Source organism: Accipiter gentilis, chromosome 30, assembly GCF_929443795.1.
Source record: "Accipiter gentilis chromosome 30, bAccGen1.1, whole genome shotgun sequence".
In the NCBI taxonomy this organism is placed as follows: Eukaryota; Metazoa; Chordata; class Aves; order Accipitriformes; family Accipitridae; genus Astur; species Astur gentilis.
Genome location: NC_064909.1, coordinates 11,470,337 through 11,488,923, shown reverse-complemented (window position 1 = coordinate 11,488,923; position 18,587 = coordinate 11,470,337). Strand labels below are relative to the sequence as shown.

At 39.2% G+C, this 18,587-nt stretch overlaps 1 protein-coding gene across 4 annotated transcripts in view; it reads left to right on the top strand.

Moving 5' to 3' along the window:
• Positions 1 to 261: 261 nt before the first annotated feature.
• Positions 262 to 18,587, top strand: part of USH2A (usherin) — a 394,090-nt gene continuing 375,764 nt past the window's right edge. For 2 of the 4 annotated variants that reach the window (XM_049833600.1, XM_049833602.1), the window contains exons 1-3: positions 384 to 495; positions 1,107 to 1,786; positions 7,126 to 7,291. In XM_049833600.1, coding sequence (XP_049689557.1) covers positions 1,302 to 1,786; positions 7,126 to 7,291 — 651 coding nt within the window. In that variant the 5' untranslated portion in view covers positions 384 to 495; positions 1,107 to 1,301. Of the gene's footprint in view, positions 336 to 383; positions 508 to 1,106; positions 1,787 to 7,125; positions 7,292 to 18,587 lie in introns of those variants that run through there. The other 2 variants (XM_049833601.1, XM_049833599.1) reach the window with 2 other exon arrangements.

Here is an 18,587-nt window from a genome sequence, read left to right as displayed (position 1 = left end):
GGCCGCCCAGGGCTGCGTTCAATACTTCATACCGCGCACCCGAGCGGCCGCGAAATGGCTCCCCGCGGGCCGCCCTTCTCTCCCCGGGGGAGCGGTGGGTGCACGTCAGACTAAGCCGGGGTGGGGGAAGGAAGGAGCCGTGCGCCCCGGACCGCCGCCTGCGGCCGCTGCCGCTTTAAAACGCGGCGGGGGCCGGCGGGGCCGCGGCGGGCCCGGGCCGCGGGGGCGGGGAGGAGGCCGCGGCGTTGCCGGGCGACGGCGGGCGGCGTTGCCGCGGGGAGCCGCCGGGCACCGCGCCGCTCTCCTCGCTCCTTGCCCAGGCGGAGTAAATAACGGTAAATCAACTTACTTATCGGCTGCCATCGCGCGGTTCGCCGCCTGCCCCTACCCAGCCTGCCGGTGAGCCCCAGCGCAGGCGTTCGCCATTAGAAAGGTACACACGGGACAGCTGGGGAACGTGCGTTTAATCGGCTTTGCTGAAGGGAGAAGCTTCAGGTGGGCAGCAGGGTAAGGCACGAAGCGGGCCGTCTGCTTGAGGGAACGACAGAGACGTGGCTGGGGGCTCAGGCCACCGTTCCCGCTCGCTGGCACCCGGCGTGCCTCAGGAGCGGAGGCGGAGGCCGAGGCCGGGGGTGTCCCTCAGCGTACCCTGAAATAGCGCGGTGGGGATGGCGCCGAGCAGCTCCCAGGTAGCGGTGTAAAGCCGAGGTAAGCACCGGGGGACTGTAAATGTGAGATTCAACCAACTGGCTTGAAGCCCTCAGGAAAGGCGTTCGGACACTGAAGTTGCGTGCCCCGGTTTGCTACCTTATTCCGTAGTCGTTACCTTAACACGCAAAGCCGAGCGTCAGCCTCGCGGGGTGCGACAGATCTGCCATAAACTCCGCTCAGCTGTGAGCGTGTGCGGGCTCGAGTTGGCCTAGTCCCGTTGCCCTTGCTTAGAGAGATGTCTTGGCCGTAGCCAGCGAAGGTGTGCAGGTGGGCCTGCTGGCTGAAATTTGGAAGAAGAATTCAAACCCTTAAAATCCGTAAGTGGGGCATTGCTTCTGTTGGTGCCAAAGGGCACGTTCCTGCCGCAGACTGTGTCTGTTTTCTGTTTTTTGCAGATGCTGGCTGTCACCCACGTGTGTTTCGTTGGCCAGAAAACATAGATGTCCCCTGTGACTGAGTCCTTGCATGAGTGTTTTGAAGATGAAATGCTACCTAAACTCTTAAAGCGTACCACCTGAGGACATTGTTACCGACATGGACATCATTATTTATTTACAGATGCTTTAATCAGGAGGAGCTTTTTTGTAAACATGAATCGCTGGGCTCTTTCCTTGAGGTGTCGTTTCTTGTTTCATGCTATTGAAACATTAATCTTAACTTATTATGACTCCTTTGTGTTGGTCAGCTCCCAGGGACATTTCCCTAGGCTTGAAAATGTGGGAGCTTTCAAGAATGTGTCAATCGTGCCAACTCAAGCCACTTGTGGGCTGCCAGACCGAAGTACTTTTTGTCATAGCTCAGTAGCTGTTGAAAGTATTATGTCCTGCACCCAGAGGTTTTGTGTTCAGGAATGTCCATACAGGTCGTCACCTTCTTCCTACAAACTGCTTCTTTCAGAAGGCCTCGGTACCTGTATCACAGAGGACAAAAGGGACTTGCATCCAGGGTCGTTCAGCAATGCTTCCAGTTTTATTTTTCATAATCACAAGGATTGCTTTTCTACTCCCCGTTCTCCAAGGCTTGCAGCTTCATTTACGTTAACTGTATGGTTGAAACCTGAGCAAGAAGGTGTAATGTAAGTAGTATTGAAGGTGTTTACTTTCCTGGTGCTCTTAAAAAAATTGATCATTGTAGTCACAGTCATTATTAGCAAGCTATTTAAAATTTTAAAAAGGTACAGTGAGAAACTGTGACGTTTTAAAGCTGTATTTAGGTTGGGGTCTTTGCAAATGTCAAGACAAGTAGGTTCAGTTTCAGTGGCATTGACTCAGATGACAGCCCAACTGCTTTCAGTGGGAACTGTTCATACATAATGTGTGTGTCTCTTCTTAAAAATCTAAATTTGTATTTCTAATTCACACTCCTTCTTCTAAAAGCTGCTAGAGAAACACGTTGTCAGGGGTTTGTGCTGTTGCTGCTTTCTTGATAGGAAAAAAATTATCTGAAATTTTAGGAATCCCCCAACACAAGTTTACACCTTAAAAACACAAGGAAACCTCCCAGATCTTCCAAAATGATTGTTTCAGAGCTATAGAAGAGTGGTCATCGTTTTTCTGGAAGATCTGGAGAATGTTGACTGAACGGGAGATCGTGTTGCTGCTTTTACGAAAGATTCCACTATTCAAACTGCTAGTGAAGTTTCAGTAGGTGTTCACGAAATAGATGTGGCTAAGCATGCTCCCTCTCTTATTTGCTTACATGTCACATTTTTAGCAAATATTGGTGGTATAAGGGGCCCTTCAGCTTGACTGGGACTCACTGTAATGAAAAACTTGCTTTTTGAAAAATGCATCGCAAATCCTGCAAAAAAAGTTCCCTTCATCTATCACAAAATGCAAAGCCTCCTACCCTTTCTTACCATGGTCGTGCAGGTCTTCTTTAAAGTGAAGCACACAAAAAGTATAGTACGTTCCTTCAGAGTATGTCACAAATGTTTCTGTACTTGTGCTCATAACTTATTCTTAGAACGAAACTAATGATCTGCTCTGTTGTAGCGTTCTTGATGCTTATTTTGCAGGCTGCTGTGAAATAGTAACTTGTCTAGGGGTGTGAAAATCGTCAGAAACAATAGAAATGTCTGAAATTATAATCATATATGTACAATTATAGTCTGCTTTATGCAAGGATAATTACCTTTAAAAAAATCAACCTAGCTATAGAAGTTGTGGTTATGGAGGGGAAGTAAATGAGATCTGCAGAGCAAAAGTGACTTCAGTTTGAGCATAAGTTAAATCAGCTCAGCTGCAGGTATGTGTAAAGGTGTCTCTGGAGCTTTGGCCTAGTGTCTTTTATAGACAGCATTTTCTATATAATGTTTGAACATTGAATGCCAGAGTCCATTCCTGGGGTTGTCCTGTGCCATGGGTTCATGTCCACACACATGTGGGCATATCAGAGTCTTGTTCAGCAGACCATATGCCTAACTTGAAGCAGAAATGTCCCACTAATTTCCAAGCAAGCTGTTGCAGTGACATGTTGAGTGAGATCTGTGAAACTCTTTTGTCAACGGGATACGCTTTTGCTTGCATGGAGCCTAAAACAATGAAATGTATGTCCTTAATCATTTGAAACTAACTGCTGTGCAGAAACCAGACTCTACCAATGTCTGATTATCCATGGACTAGTGTAAAACATTAGCTTCCAATTGCTATTGTGGTAATAACGACACAATGTACATATTCCTGTTCAGTGGGTTTTATAGATCACTTTAAAATCTAAATGTTTTTATTCAATTTTTGTAATGGATCACTTCATTATTCTGCCTTGTGAGATTGTCACTTCTACGTGTTGAGTAGAAGCAATAGTAGAGCCCAGTCCTGAGAACTGAGGTTGGACAACAGTTATTCTGGTGGTCAGGATGATATGCCACTGTATAGATTCTTTTTTTTCCCACTGTTCACAGAAAGAAGCATGTTAATTTTTCTTTCTTCATGAAGGGATTACAAAGCTTCAGTTGTGGTGAAAGAGCAATTGCACATGAATGGCCACTGAAGCTCAACTCAGAAGGCATCCTACAGAAGAGAAATACTTCAACAGCAAACTAAGATGTTTTTCCTTTTGTTGTACTGGTTTAGTGAGTCCTTCAGGTTGGCAGAAGGAGTCTGACTTAGCAGATGTCCTACATTTTGCAGTCCCTGATGGGGAATTGTCCCTGTTAGATGTCATTTGCGAGACCTTTTAAACCCCATTATCACAGCAGAGGGACTTCACGGAACAGGGACTCATTCTAACAAAGTCTTTGCGCTGCCACCAAAACACCAGGAAGATGAACCAGAACCAACTGCTCATTTTACCAGTAGAATAATTGAAAGTTTAACAAGATATTTTGTTTACTGGCAAAGTGTTCTTACATCAAGTACAGCACACCCATAGTTTTTGGACATGCCATACTAAAGTGTTTCTTCATGCTGAATCTTACATGGTTTGACTGCTAGAGAGTGCTTAGTCAAGAAGCTAAGAGTGTTGCTGTATAGTATTCCTTTGCATCCTTGTAAAGACTGTGACACTTCTGTTAGACGTGTGGCCGTGTAAGAGAATAGCAGGATTTTTCTGCTAGAAGTTACAGTGCTGGCTGAAGTGAGAGATACTGATGTGAGGATCCAAAGTCTGAAGGCCCTTTAAAGTTTGTGACATTCTGGGGGAGCAAATGTATGTGGATAACCAAAGATGCCAAGAATTTCCTTCATCAATTTCATATACCAAGTTTTCTTATGTGAATCTGGGAAAGAATACACTTTCAGACAAAGAAAGAGGAAAGTCTGGTCATGTTACAGATTTATTTGAAGCCCTAATGTTCTTCTAAGATGTACAGTATAGATATTTGTAGGTATGCTTTTAAGTCACTCCATATTGGAAATCTTGAAGAAAAGCAAGAGACTAGTGAGAAAACACTGACATTTGTACTGCAGTCTTTAAATTTACTTTCCCTTTAGGCAGTAAGTGCAATAAGTGAGCAGAGCTCTTGTCCCTGAATTTTATTCTTTCCCCGTGCTTCCCCTCTTACTGCATGTACTCATCTGTTAATATAAATGCTTTCAGTAAGCATGTGTTAAGCCTGTAAGTAAGCCTTAGCACGATATAGGAAATTGTATATGATGATAATGCTTCACAATGGCATAGGATAAGAATATGAGTAGAATCTTAGCATATATAAGTAATCATTACAGGCAGTTTATATCAATTTAGTGTGAACTGGGCTAACTGGAAGTTAGATGACCAGAAGACATTGGTGATGGGAGAGAAATGGGCTGGGGCCTTTTACATCGAAAAGGGTCATGGGCAACGGCCTGATTGTGAAGTAAGCAGTAGGTGTATTTTTTAAACTTTATTTACCTAAAGGACTAAACTAATAGCCTATTGGTTTATATCTAGTCAGATGCTTTACGTTAGGAATTAGACAGAAAGGGGGATTTGCCTTAAGATACCATACGTCTGATTTTGAACCTGTGCAGATGTTCCCATTTGCAAGTGCTTCAGTTAATGTGTGGGGATCACCAGTGCAGCTGTGTTAGATTCTCTAGAATATTTTTCTCTTTGCAAGCTGACCAAGCAGATTTGTTTGCTTTTTCTCCCTCCAACCCCACCAGAGAGAATTAAGTAGTCAGGAATTGACTCTGTGGGACTGCAGGTTACCAGAAGTTGGAAACTTCACAAAGCACAGTGGTTTCTCTCTGTAATCATGGCTGGAACGGAAAATTGTGCTCAGTCAGAAGTAATGCTTATGCCTATTTCACCTGTGTTAGCACTAGTTTGGGGGTGTCCCCCCTTCCCCCCCGCCCTGTTTTCTGCCTCTTGATTTTTCTCTTTCAGTAATGAGTCACAAGTCGCATTTGTTCTTTCCAGTTTTCAAAGTGATGTACATCAAGGTCGCTTCCATTCTTAAAGTCATGACACCTTTGGGGATAAAAACAATGTGGGGATGTTTGTTTTAGATAACTAAAATAAACAAAAAACTGGATTATCCAATTATTGTTTATCCAGGAACTGGGTAAATCCAGTTCCTAAATATTTTGCTACTTAGCTGAGCCTTCCCTCACATTTATTATCTAGCAAAACTAGCATGTTTACAAGCAAACAAAATATTGAAAAGACCCGTTGACAATATATTAAGAAATGTGTTTTTAGTAAGGTTTGGAAAACAGAAGTCTGCATGTTGCAAGTTGTTTTACTGACAACATTCCAGCAGGCTAAAATGGTAACAGTTAAGATGAATTAATTTTTCTCTTTGATTTAAAGGTGAATTAGTGAATAATGGCAGTATCAAAGAACAGCCTTTTTGATACTTTTCTTTTTATAAATGCATAGTAGGTGAAAACACTTATTGGTAGATAAGTGGTTTGTTGTTGGTTTTTGTGGTTTTTTTTTGTTTTGTTTTGTTTTGTTTTTTCCCTCCGAAATATGTCTAAGTAAATCCTGGTCTCATACAAATTTTATATGCTTTTCTCTTGTGACTTAGTGCACTAATTTAGTCTGGTGTAACTGTTAAAATATTTGACTTTTCATGGGTCAGTAAATTGAGGACTTGATTTCTCAAGCAGCTGAAATGTGAATGCAGAACTTTGTAATTTTTTGTTGTACTGATGATTACTTTAGTAAAATACATAGCTGTTTCACAAGCATGTATAGCCTATGCTTTCTCAGGACTCTTCACATCATGGTGATCAGATTGGCAAAAATATTTCAGCAGCTAGATATGCAACGTGGGTTGCTATGGTTGGTACTCTTTTACCTGATATGTTGGTGTTGCATTTGATATTGATGTGCAATCTTTGTGGGGGGAAAAAAAAACCCAAAGAAGTTGCTGGATAGCCTTCTTGTCTTGCTCTGGTTCCCTTAGGTTAAAGAAAGGCTGTGTCAAAGGGAGAGTGTAGGGGAAGCTGGTGGTGTTGCTACCTTACCTGGACAGATTTGGTAGAAAAATGGAAGGCTTATTTCCAGAACATGTAATTTGTACTGCTTTTTGTGTTTATATTACATTTTGCCTTCTTACACTAAGAAAAACATAAATGCCTGCACAGGTTGTACTGTGTTGCATAGCTTTGTACAAAAATTGCAGCAGAGACCTGTGCAGTGCTGGCCAGCTACCGTGGTTTCTGTCACGGTACCCTGAAGAGAGATGGCCAAGTGGACCCCCTCTTGCATCTCCAAGTGAACTGAGGTTGCACGCACTAAATTAAAAAAACCAACCAAACAAAAACAAACCTCACAGATTAAGACAGAAAATATCTTTAAAGTTTTTACACTTAGTATATCTTGTGACTTTTGCTGTCACTGAGCATCTTCTCAAAAGCTGTATTTTTAACGTTTATTTTAATACCTTCTGGTTAGCATCACTTTACAGGATAGCACCTTGGCAAGAATGTGTATATGTGTGTGCCTGTGACCTTATGTTGTTTTTCTTGGTTATTTCCAAAGGTGTGTGATAGAAAAGGCTATTGATGGGCAGACTGTGTTCAAACTCACAATCTCTGAGAAAGAGACCATGTTTTATTATCGCACGGTAAATGGTTTGCAGCCACCAATAAAAGTAATGACACTGGGGAGAATTCTTGTGAAGAAATGGATTCATCTTAGTGTGCAGGTGAGTAAAATAAAAACCATTTAATATTTGTTGAAATACAACATTTGTGTGAGAGTAGTATAACTGTATAAATATAAAAGGGTAAATTGGGGGATGTAAATGATAACTCTTGAGTCTTCTAAGTAAGGATTTTAATTTGGGAGCTCATTTTCAGGCGATTGCTCATTTAGCACTGCAAAGAAATGCTGTGCCTGTTCTTCTGAACAAACGAGACTGAAAATTCTCACCCTTAAGAACATGACTATTTGGGGTGAAGAAAAGCTACTTATTTCTAACATTACCAATAAGACTTGAGTCTCTGAGATTATTTTCTAAAAAAGAGGATGTCATCCTCATCTATACATGCTAATGTACTTATCTTACACAGAGGTGTGTCGCATTTAATTTTAAAAACTTACAGTGCACATAAGTAAACATGTATGAATTTGTGCAGCATCAATCAAGCTGGTAAGTTACAGAGCTATTACCTCTTATTTTAAAAATATGATTCAGAATTGTTAAAACACAATCCTTGTGTTGTAAGTCTTGTGTTGACATAACATTTTAATAAGTGTACAAATATCCACTGAGGATAAAGCAAAATTGACTTTGTTAAAATTTAAACTGTATGTACAAAAATCAGTAAGCAAACACAGAAGTTAAAATTCAGTTATTTGCATGTCTTGTAATTCCCAACAGACGCTCTAGTGAATTCTATTTGTAAGCCAAGTTCAACTAATAATTATAAAACACAATTATGAGGTATTGAAATGTTTATATTCTACTTCCTTAATTTCCTTTATCTGTTCTATTAAATTTAATTTGCTTTACAGCACAATCAAGAATTGTTTTGCTGCTTTCTTGAAACTTGCTAAAAGGTATTGACTGTTATTTGGATTTTTAGTGCTGATCTTGTCACTTCTAAGAAGTATCTAAGCTGACGTCTTGATTTTTTTGCAGTTTTCTTTTTTCCAGGATAACAGCATGGTAGTGCGAATAAGAGTTTGGCTGTTGGATTAAAAGAGTGACCTTAAGGTAGAACTAATGAACTTTACACTTCAAACACTCCAAGGGTGCTATATTACTGCTGTTACTGTCAGCTGCATTTTTGTACTAGCCTCAGAAACTGCTAAAGCTTGGGATAGCAAAGTGAAGAGTGAAAGGGCTGGATTTAAATACACACATATCTTAAATTGTATTACAAAGAAACCTTAAGCACTCTGTAGAATTTGGTCCTTTGTTTCTTTGGGGTTCAATGCATAGCAGGAGTAAAGAAGTGTAGCTTGTAGACCCTTAAAGGGCCTGCAGGCTTAATACCTTTTCCAAATTTCTGAGCTCAGGGTGGAACCTTACATTCTGTAGTTTGTGGTATTGTAGAATTCAACTTCCCATTACAGATGATAGTGGCTGCAGCATGATCCATTTAGCACTAGGTCTGGCTATGAAACTTTAGGCACTGTTTTTTTGTTTGTTTTTTTTGGTTTTTTTTTGCTTTTAGCAGCTGTCCAAAAGTATTTTTTCTATAAATGGAGAAATAAATGGAAAATGAGAATGAGAGAGACCATAAAAAAATATGCAAAAGTAACATTTCTATGGAAGTGCCTGTGTCTTCAGACAATAATAGTATTTGATGATGATATATATTTGAATATAGGTGTTTCCTTAAGCTGATGAAAAAGTGTTTTGAAGATAAAGCACTATGTAATTTTATAGGCATTAGTAATTTTAGTTAAAGGCAGTGGGAGGGCCCGGAGTTTACATGTAGAAGTACGAATCACCTGATCTTACCACCAGCGTGACTTTAGATTTGTCTGTCTAACCAGCCTTCTCCCCGGGCGATGCCTGTGCCGTAGGTATGGGCACTGCGGTGTGAAGGAGAGACCCTTCTGTGGGCTGTGGGTGAGATACTTGGGGTAGAGGCAGCAGAGGGGGCTGAGCGCGTTAATGACCTACTACTACTTTGAGCTTTTCCAAGTCAGACCGTGTAGACTTCCATGCCATCTTGTTCAGGTGAAACTGCCTCTAATACTTGTAAAAGATTAGCAGTCTCAGTTCTGTGTCACTGTTGTAGGCATAACCTTTATTTTCTAGTAAACGCAAGCCCTAGGACTGAGCTCCATGGCTAGTAAATTAGGAAAGTTTACAGTCATCCTAAAGCCATGCTGGTTTTGAAGTAGGTTGGTGTTATCAGTGTAGTTGCTATATAACCTCCTACAGAAACAAAAAAGAAGTTGTTGTTGGATGTGAAATGTCATGTATGTGGCTGTGATATTTAGCCACAAGCTATTAGGTTTAACTAAATGTAACAGTAGATTCAGCACCTTTTTAGGTACTTTGCAGAATTTGGAATGTTATTTCGCATTCTTTTTATTGGGGACATAGCCAGAGCTGGGTGATGTGTCCTGATGTTTAAAAAAAAAAAAAAAAAAAAAAAAAGTATTCAGATTTTTTTGATGGCTTGCTCGTTATGATTTTTTGGACTAAAATAATGTTTATGGATGTTCTTTTATGGGGCAACTTTTTAACAGTGTAGCTTTTCTCTTAAATTCTGTGGTGGTTTAGATCTGTGTAGGAAATGCAGGTGACAACAGAGGGTCAAAATAGTTACCTTTTAAATTGTATTGGATATAAACTTCACTGGATATTCTCCATAGCGTATTGCAAAATATTTTTCAAAGCCATGCATGGTATGGCATGTTTGTCTACCAGACAAGGAGGAAAAAAGTTTTTGGCATGATGCTTTGTTGCTTAGTGACTGCAGACCAAATTACAGATGTGTCTAATTTGGGATGAGTCTGATTCAGGACTGAAGTTTTTTTACTGCATGCTAGCACTTACTAATCTGGTTATCAAATAGGGGTGTCTAATGGGTCCTTTCTCTGAGAAAAAAGCAATACTTTTTGGTTGACTCACAGGGAATTTATTCATCTTGTTTGTGACAGCACGTGGGTGAAGGCCAGGAGCAGGCTGGCTGGCACACTTAGTGGCTGCAACCAAAGAATCGGGGATTGAGGCATAAGGCTTTATGTGCCAGGTTGGTGACAGGAACAACAGCTAAGGGAGACTGTGGGATTTGGTTTTGATAAGTGTTCACAGCAGATTGATGAATTTTTGTGTTTGTTTTTTAGCAGGTTGTTTGTAGTTTGTGAGGAGCGTGTGTGTGAGTGATGTAGCTGACCATGAAAGAGACCGCTTTGCCAAGGAGCTAGGGTCTAAGTCCATCTCTGAACACAGGTGTGCCTAATATGAGACTGATTTGGGCCAAAGGTCTCCAAAGCCAAGAAGCAAGTAGGAGGTGGGAGCCTGCAAACAAGGGAGTTCCTGTGGTCAGCAGGGACAAACTGAAATATTTGTGCATAAATGTTAGGCAACAGACACCACGACAGAGGAGTGTGAAGTATTGGTTACAGATGTGAAACTGAACTTAGAGAGAGCAGAAACATGGTAGGATAGCAGATATGTTTAGAATTCAGGTATAAGAGCATATGCCTATTCAGGAATGATAAAAATGAAAGCTAAATGGTGGAATAGCACCAAATAGTAATTAAATGATAAGAGGGAAGGAAAGAAGAAAGGACAGCACAGATTGAAAATAATTTCTTTGGCATAAAATAATTCTAGGGGAAGAGAAGGCTAGTAAATTAATTCTACTGAGGTAATCTAGGAATTTAAGTCCTTGGGTTTGGATTTAGATGTGTAATTCGTTAGAGAGAACTACTACTAAGAACTGTGTCGTTGCAGAGACTTATTCTCCAGTTTATAGCTGGGAAATTAAAGTTCTACTAACAAGAGCAGGGCCCAAATATTCCTGTGTGTTCTGCATGAAAGGTTTCTTCATCAAGTAGTTGCTGAAGCAGAAAGTCTGGATACCAGCTTTAAGTGATGAGGGCATTATTAGAGATGTTGGTCTCAAAATTAATGTTGAGTATTCATAAATAGATTCAGATGAAATAGAAGAATAAACAGTTCTTTGGTTCTGTAAGTACACCTTTGGGTTTCAAAGAGAACAAACAAATAGGACTATTTTAATAAAACAAGGTGAACTGTGTAGCCCAGAGATTGAATGGAAAAAAAGCCTGGAGGTTATTAAAAATAAAAATAATAGAATTAAGAGGAATCTTTGTCCTTAAAGGAAAAAAGTTGGAGATGTAGTGAGTGCCCAGGCTTATCTGAGTGAATACGCACCTTTGCAGTTAGAGATGGCAGAGTCTGCAAGCACTTGGGAATGGGGAAGCAAATTCACAGAGAATGCTATGTAGAAATAGAAATAAAACTGCGAAGATGTCAAGCTGAATTACTTTGCAATGACTGTCAAGTGGTAAAAAGTTCTTGTGAGTTTTGGTGGTTTTGGTTTTTTTGGGGTTTTTTTTGTGTGTGTGTGTAAGAAGGCAAGACCTGTGTTTGGTGAAGGTGTGCTTGAGATTAAGGATAATTTAAGTAAGGTCCCCAAAATAAATAAAAACTTTGCTTCTGTTTTCAATAATGATAACAGACACAGAGCAAAAACAAGCTGGGTAACAGAAATGAACATATGGAAACAGAAGTGATCATAAAGAGGTAGAAACATAAATTTGAAAATTGCAGAAGAACTGGTACATAAAATCCTTTGACAAAGAGATATTTTATGCAAATCTACTAAGTCAGAGGTGGAGCTATAATGCTTACATTTAGGAAGTGTCATGCATTGATGCTGACCAGCAGCCAAGCACTGGGGCATCCCCCAGTCTTGGCATTGGAATGGGGGAGATAATAGCAATAGCAAAAGTGAGAAAACTCATGAAGGAAAGGGGGGTGAGAGGGGAGCAAATGACACAAAGGCAATCACTCACCGCTTCCCACAAGCAGACCACTGCCCAGCCAGTTTCCGAGGAGCAGCCACCTTGGAAGTAAAATTCCTGTCTCCCCAAAGTCCTCCTTTTACCCCAGTTTTTATTGCTAAGCATGAGGTTATACAGTATGGAATATCCCTTTGGTCAGTTTGGATCAGCTGTCCTGGCTGTGTCCCCTCCCAACTTCTTGGCCCAACCCTAGGTTACTGCTGAGATAGGATGGGGGGACAGAGTGGGAAAAGGGAAAGACTTGACACTGTTCAAGCACTCTTCAGTAATAGCCAAAATATTAGTGTGTTATCAATGCCGTTTTAGCCACAAATTCAGAACACAGCACCATACAGGGTGCTGTGAAGAAATTTAACTCCATCCCAGCCAGAGCCTGTACAAAGAGGAAGGAAAAAGAATCTTGGCAATGCAGACCTATTTGTCTTGACACAGTGGCATATGAGGATTTAGAAAAGATCTTTGAAGGAATAGATAAAGATGTGGAGCTAAATGAAAAAGGGGATAAAATGCAGCGTGGATTTACTAAAGATAGCTCATCGCTGTCTAACCTCTTAGCTTTTTTTGATGAGAAAACTGATTTTCAGGCAAAGTAAATGTGTCAGATTTCCTCTATCTGGAGTTCAGTTTAGCATTGATGTGACATACCATAAGAAGTTGTAGGGTCAAAAGGAATGCTCCTGGAGTGGGTTGGCAATAGATACTGCTCAAAGTAACTTGCTTATAATCCTGGGGAGGGGGAGAAGTAAAAAAGCAATTAAATTCCTTGAGAATTAGTCTTTGGACCAGCCTTGTGTTTTCATTAATGGTCTTGGCAGGAATAGTAAGAGTGTACTGATAATACTAGCTGGTAACGTAATGTGGAGAGACATCCTCATAAAGAGGAACGGTAAGATGCCATACAGGAAGAATGGCATGACCGAAAGATCTAGGGTAACTGGCATGAAATAAAATTTGGTATTACAAAATGCAAAGTAATGAACTTGAAATCCCTCACAAAATCTTTTGCTAAGTAGTTAATCATTAGAAAATTGCTGAAGTAGTAGTCCCAGGTAGTGATGGTGAGTTACTGGCATGATGTGGCTACAAAAAAGGCGTGTGTTGGGGAAACATATCTGGAGAGGCATTCCCAGTAGTGAGAGAAAAGCATCATTGCTGCTGCTCAGTCTCTGGTGGGATTTCATGCAAAATGTTGGGTACAATTTCCGGCATTCACGTTTAAGGAATATAGTTCAGAACAGAGCTACTAAGCCTATGATGACAGTGAAAGGCTCTATGCAGGCCTTACAGAAGATGGAGAACCTTCTTTTGGGAATTAACTATAGTGAAGAGTAGGTAGTCATACAGTTTTCTCCTCTAAATCTGTTGGAGTGTAAACATCAGGCAGAAAAAGGGAGTATTTAAGTTGGAAACCGAATCTGCCCTATTGCAGCAGAGTGTTTCTGCAAAAGCATTCTGATCAGAATAGTAGGGACAAGAAAATGTTTGGGGTTTTTTTGTTGTTTTAATTTAAATTCAATAACTTTCATAAAGATGATAATGTGGTATAGTGCATCCAACAGGAAAAGATGGGAATTCATAACAATCAGTTGTTATGTAGGTGGACTGTGGCATTTTTTTTTTTTTTCCCCACCTTTTCCTTGCAATATTACTGTAACAAATGCTGCCAGCAGGATGTTGGACATGAATCACTAATAGTCTTGGAATGGACCGTTGAAAAAGCTACTTGAGACTAGATAGCATCAGTCTAAGAGTAACTTCATGCTTTTTAATAGTTTATGTAGCCTTTTTAATATGCGGTATATTGCTGACAGAACTATTGGCTATCCATTTCTTTGCTCTTTATACCCAATAAATATTTGAGAAAAGTCATCCTTGAAAAGTTCTGCTGAGGTAAGTTGAAGTGGATTTGCAACAAAAGTAAATTCTGACTTTTTTTTTCTGTTCTCCAATTAATATGACTTATTTTTCTCTAATGGTGTCTGCCTTTATTTTCCACTGCTTAGGATTTGTAAAGGAACACAACCTTTTGTTTTGCAATTACAAACAGTTTTGTTTGTTGTTTGTTTGGTTTTGTTTTTTTTTTCCTTTTTAAGGCCATAAATTGTGGATCCTGTTTCCTTGAAATTACTGCCACTATTCTAGCTGATTTCAGTTGGTGAGGATCAAGTCCCTCAGGCTTCTGAAAGTTTTAGAGTCCTTCTGTGTGTTTGCTCTTGATTTAATGATATTTATCACTGTATCTCTTTAGGTATCTATTAGCAAAAACTCTGACTGAAGATACACAATGGAGTAAAGGATATATAGCCTTAACTTAAAAGAATCTGATATGCACTGAATTGAAAGCTCAGGAAAACTGATGTCTTAAAAAATTATCTTTTAAAGAAATAAAAAATTTGAAAGTATAGCAATGCATAATTAAGGCCAATTGTGTACCTCATTATCTCTGCACAGTGATACCAATATCAGATTTGTGCCACTTAATAATAGCATCTCCATTATATATTTTCTTTTCCAGATTCACTGTTAAGGGTCTCTCATTTTCGCTTTGATACTTCAGAATTTATTTAACCAATTAAGAAGAGTGGAATTTAAACATGAATTTTCAGATACAGCCAAGGCTGCTGAAACAGGGGATTCTTTGAGAACATGTCAGATTGATGTATTTGTTTCATATTTAGTGTCTGCAATTATAAAAATAATCTTTTTAGTAGCCTTTATTTTGCCTGATCATATCTGTGTAACTCTGCCATGTTTTGGCAGACTATAGCACATTAAAAGCTTTAGAAAGTAAGTTTAAAATCTAAATGCAGAGAGGTAACCATGACTGAATTACTCTCCTGGGAGGAAAATGCTCTTAGAGTGCCTATTGAAATCAGCATTATCATTTCAATACATGTCAAATATGAGTCATTTCCTAGTTTAGGCAAAATTTCTTTATAAATCTTTAAATCTTCCAGTTCTTTCAAGAAAAGGTTAAAGTACTTATGATTTAATGAGACTGCTTTACATCATAACTGTTTGACTATCAAGAGAAAACTTGTCCTTTCCAATTTGTGAAATCCTTTTATTTTCTGCACAAGTTTTTGAGTACTTTAAGATTTATATTAAAAGCAAAGAACCTGAAACTTAAAAGCAGGGAGAAAAACATTTACTCTATACACTCTTTGTGTATGTATTACTGAGTACGAGGTGTTTTAAACTGTATATTCCCTAAGTTTAGTAAGGACATGAGAAAGAAAAGAAGCGTTTTAATTTACAAATCACTTTGATCTCCTGTTTGAAGTCATCACTTAGTATCTATCAGGAGTAATTTATCAGTCCCAAAAGAGGAGGGGAGAGTTTGCATCAGTTCTACATATTAGACCTTCTTGTCTATTAATTGCAATTGTGTGTTGAAAATATTTGGAAGGATGCAGTCTGCCCATATGGTTGGTGCTATGGTCCCAACAGACAGCAGACATTATACAGACTGTAACGTGTTTTATTTATTTGAGTGTCTGTTTAGAGAACTGTTCATAGAAACAATGAGCATAGCTCTGTTGGCAACTGGTTCATCATTTAATCTGCTATGGTTGCAGGCCATTCAGATACTGCTGCTGAACTTGCAGCCTTGGGGTTCTTTGATATCAGTAATTTGCTGTGCTGCATGCAAAAGTCCTACTGTGGTGCTTGCCACCTCTTCTCCTGGTCTGTGGGTACTAGGATGTCGACTGTTTGTGTTGATTTGAAAGCTCTTTGTTGTTTTAACTTCAGCTCCTCGGGAAATGGATATTTCTTAGATGCCTCTATCTTTTCTTCAATATGCTGTCTCTTAAACTACTTGCTTTCTTGCCTGAATATAGGCAAGTTCTTGCATATTTGCAGATTTAGATTTACAGCCTAGCAGCTGCCTGGGAACACAAGACAAGTAACTTGTCTGGGCCAAGATTTTAATTTCAGAGAATGCCAGAAATACAGGTTTTGTCAATGCCATCTTGACTACACTTGTGAATGGTTTTTCAATTGCAAATCCCACTGAAGTCTGCCCAGACTCTATATTATATAAGGTTGGAATGGAATTAAGCCTCTGTATGACCAATCCTGGGAGGAGGCAGTATTGAATGGTTTACAGAAGCTGTGCCTTATTTGTCTGGAGAGTTTCAGGTGAGATTTGAAATCCATCAAATTTCAATTTGTTTTACAAGCATGTTTCCTTATACAAAAATATGTGGCAGCCAATTAAATTGTATTTTAAATAATGGAATATGTTAAGAATGATTTGCCTTCTTTTTTTCCTTGTCTCAAATCTTTATAAACATCCTGCAATTCTTAAGTTTGTTTTTTTTGGCATCTGGTGCATTTTTGCTTTTTTAATTTTTATTTTTTACATAAAAATGAGTAAAGTAGAGATGAATAATGGTCTGTGCTACTCTAGAATTGGGGGGGGGGGGGGGGCAGGGGTGTAGTGTTAATTAGAAAATGACCTTCAGTGTTCCTAAACATACCATAACTGGGTTTTTTAGGATAATTAATAGCTGTGAATCAAACTTCTAGTGACCATTGTAATATGCAATATATCTATTCCTGTCACGTGTAGTTACACATGTAGTTACAGTACATAAAATATCATTTGTAAATGTATTTTTTTATTGGACAAAAATATTATTTAATATTGTGGTGGCATATGAATCTAAAAGGTATGTCATACCATATTGAAGAAGCTTGCCTACTTAGAGGAGAATGTTTTGAAAGGTAAAGAAAAAAAGATGTTCTTCAAGTGTTCAAATTCAGGATTAAGAATAATAGTAAAAATTGCATGACTGGAGATAGAAGAACTGAGAGAAGAGATGTGTGCTGTTTAACAGCATCCTGTGAATGAAACTGTGGTCATTGGAATGAGCTGTTTTCAGGTTGCTAGAAATCTGGAGTCCTACTGGGAGAAACATAGGCAAAAAAATATTGTTTAAACTAGATAGCCCTTGATTCTGAACTAATCTCTTAAATATATGTTTATGTATACCACTTATAAGTGGATTCCCAGGTATGTATTGCTTGGCGTAACTTCAAGTACACTTCTGCAGCTGTATGACGGCTCTTCCATTTGTACATTTGTGTGCCCTTGAGTCGTGTAGGGAGCAAACTTTGAGAGATTGGAAGTAGCTGCATGTACGTGATATAGCTGTTGTTAAAAAAAACATTAAGATGACACTCACAGGGTACATTTACATTATCAGTTTTGTGTATGGGAAGAGTTCTTTTTGATACAGGCTTGCCTTCTGTCTGTTTGGAGTCTTGTGTTACTGAAGAGCACTGCTGATGAGCTTGAATTTGATTCCTTTCTGGGGAGACCAAACTTGAAGTTGTACACTGGAGTATCACCATTAAGAGCACATCATTTGCAATGGGGGCAGAAGGTCCTCCAGCAGGTAGTTCTTGGCATGCACAGTGTGTGAGCAGAAAACTGGCAACTGGTTTGATCATCTCTGCTGTTAAAGATGGATCAGAGCTATTGAACCATTGTCCTTCCCTCTTTATGCTGTGCCAGTAGATGTGCTAAGTAGATGTTTTCACAAGATACTTGAAACTTTTTTGATAAGAGTCTAAAAACTTCATGAGTACAGGCAAATAGAGGAGCTTCTGCTTTTCCTGATTATTTTTTAAAAAAAAAAGTAATTACTACATCGGTTTCAGGCTTCTGTAGCTTAAAGACAGAGACTTAAATCAGAAGTCCGATCAAGGAATGGAAGATGAAACTTTCAGATTGTCCTTTATGCAGCCTCCATTATTCATGTGTGAACTCTCTCATGTACATCTTTCATTAACACCTGTGCATGCAGCAAATAGGAGGTGGCATAAATGACATGTGTAAATCCCGTACAATGCAAAATCCATATGTGTTGGTGGCAGTCCACAGGAGGAATCTTCTGGTAAGTCTTCTCATGTATCATTTTCTTGTGGAAGCAAAGAATATTTCCTGGCACTGAACAGCTTGTCAGCTTGGCTGCAAAGTAGTAAGTTCTGGGATGGAAGAGGGGGAAGAACTCCTCCTGTCCATGTATCTCATTCCAGTACCTCAGCTCAATAATGCTGTAATTTTTGTATCATTTAAGGACTGCTGGTGTTGTTGGTTTGACAGTGTGCCTAGATGTCTGTCTTTGAGTATGAAAGAAGAGTAGATGCATAGGAACAGCTTTCTTTTAGATACATCACTGACCTGTTTTCTGACAACCAGTGGTTTTGAAGCTTCTTGAGATAGGACGTATTGAATAGCCACTGACTGACCTATTTTTAGTTTAATAGTCTAGTTCTTTTTTTATAATTTATATTTTGGTATTGCTAGCATCTTGTGGCAATGAGTTCCTCATGCGCAAATATGGCTATATGAAATTGTTCTTTAAATTTGCTGTCTGCTAATTTCTTTTTGCCAATTTCTTTTGTCAGTTGCTTTCTATTGCTATTTGATATTTTGATTATAGAACTTGATTGCATACTATAATTCT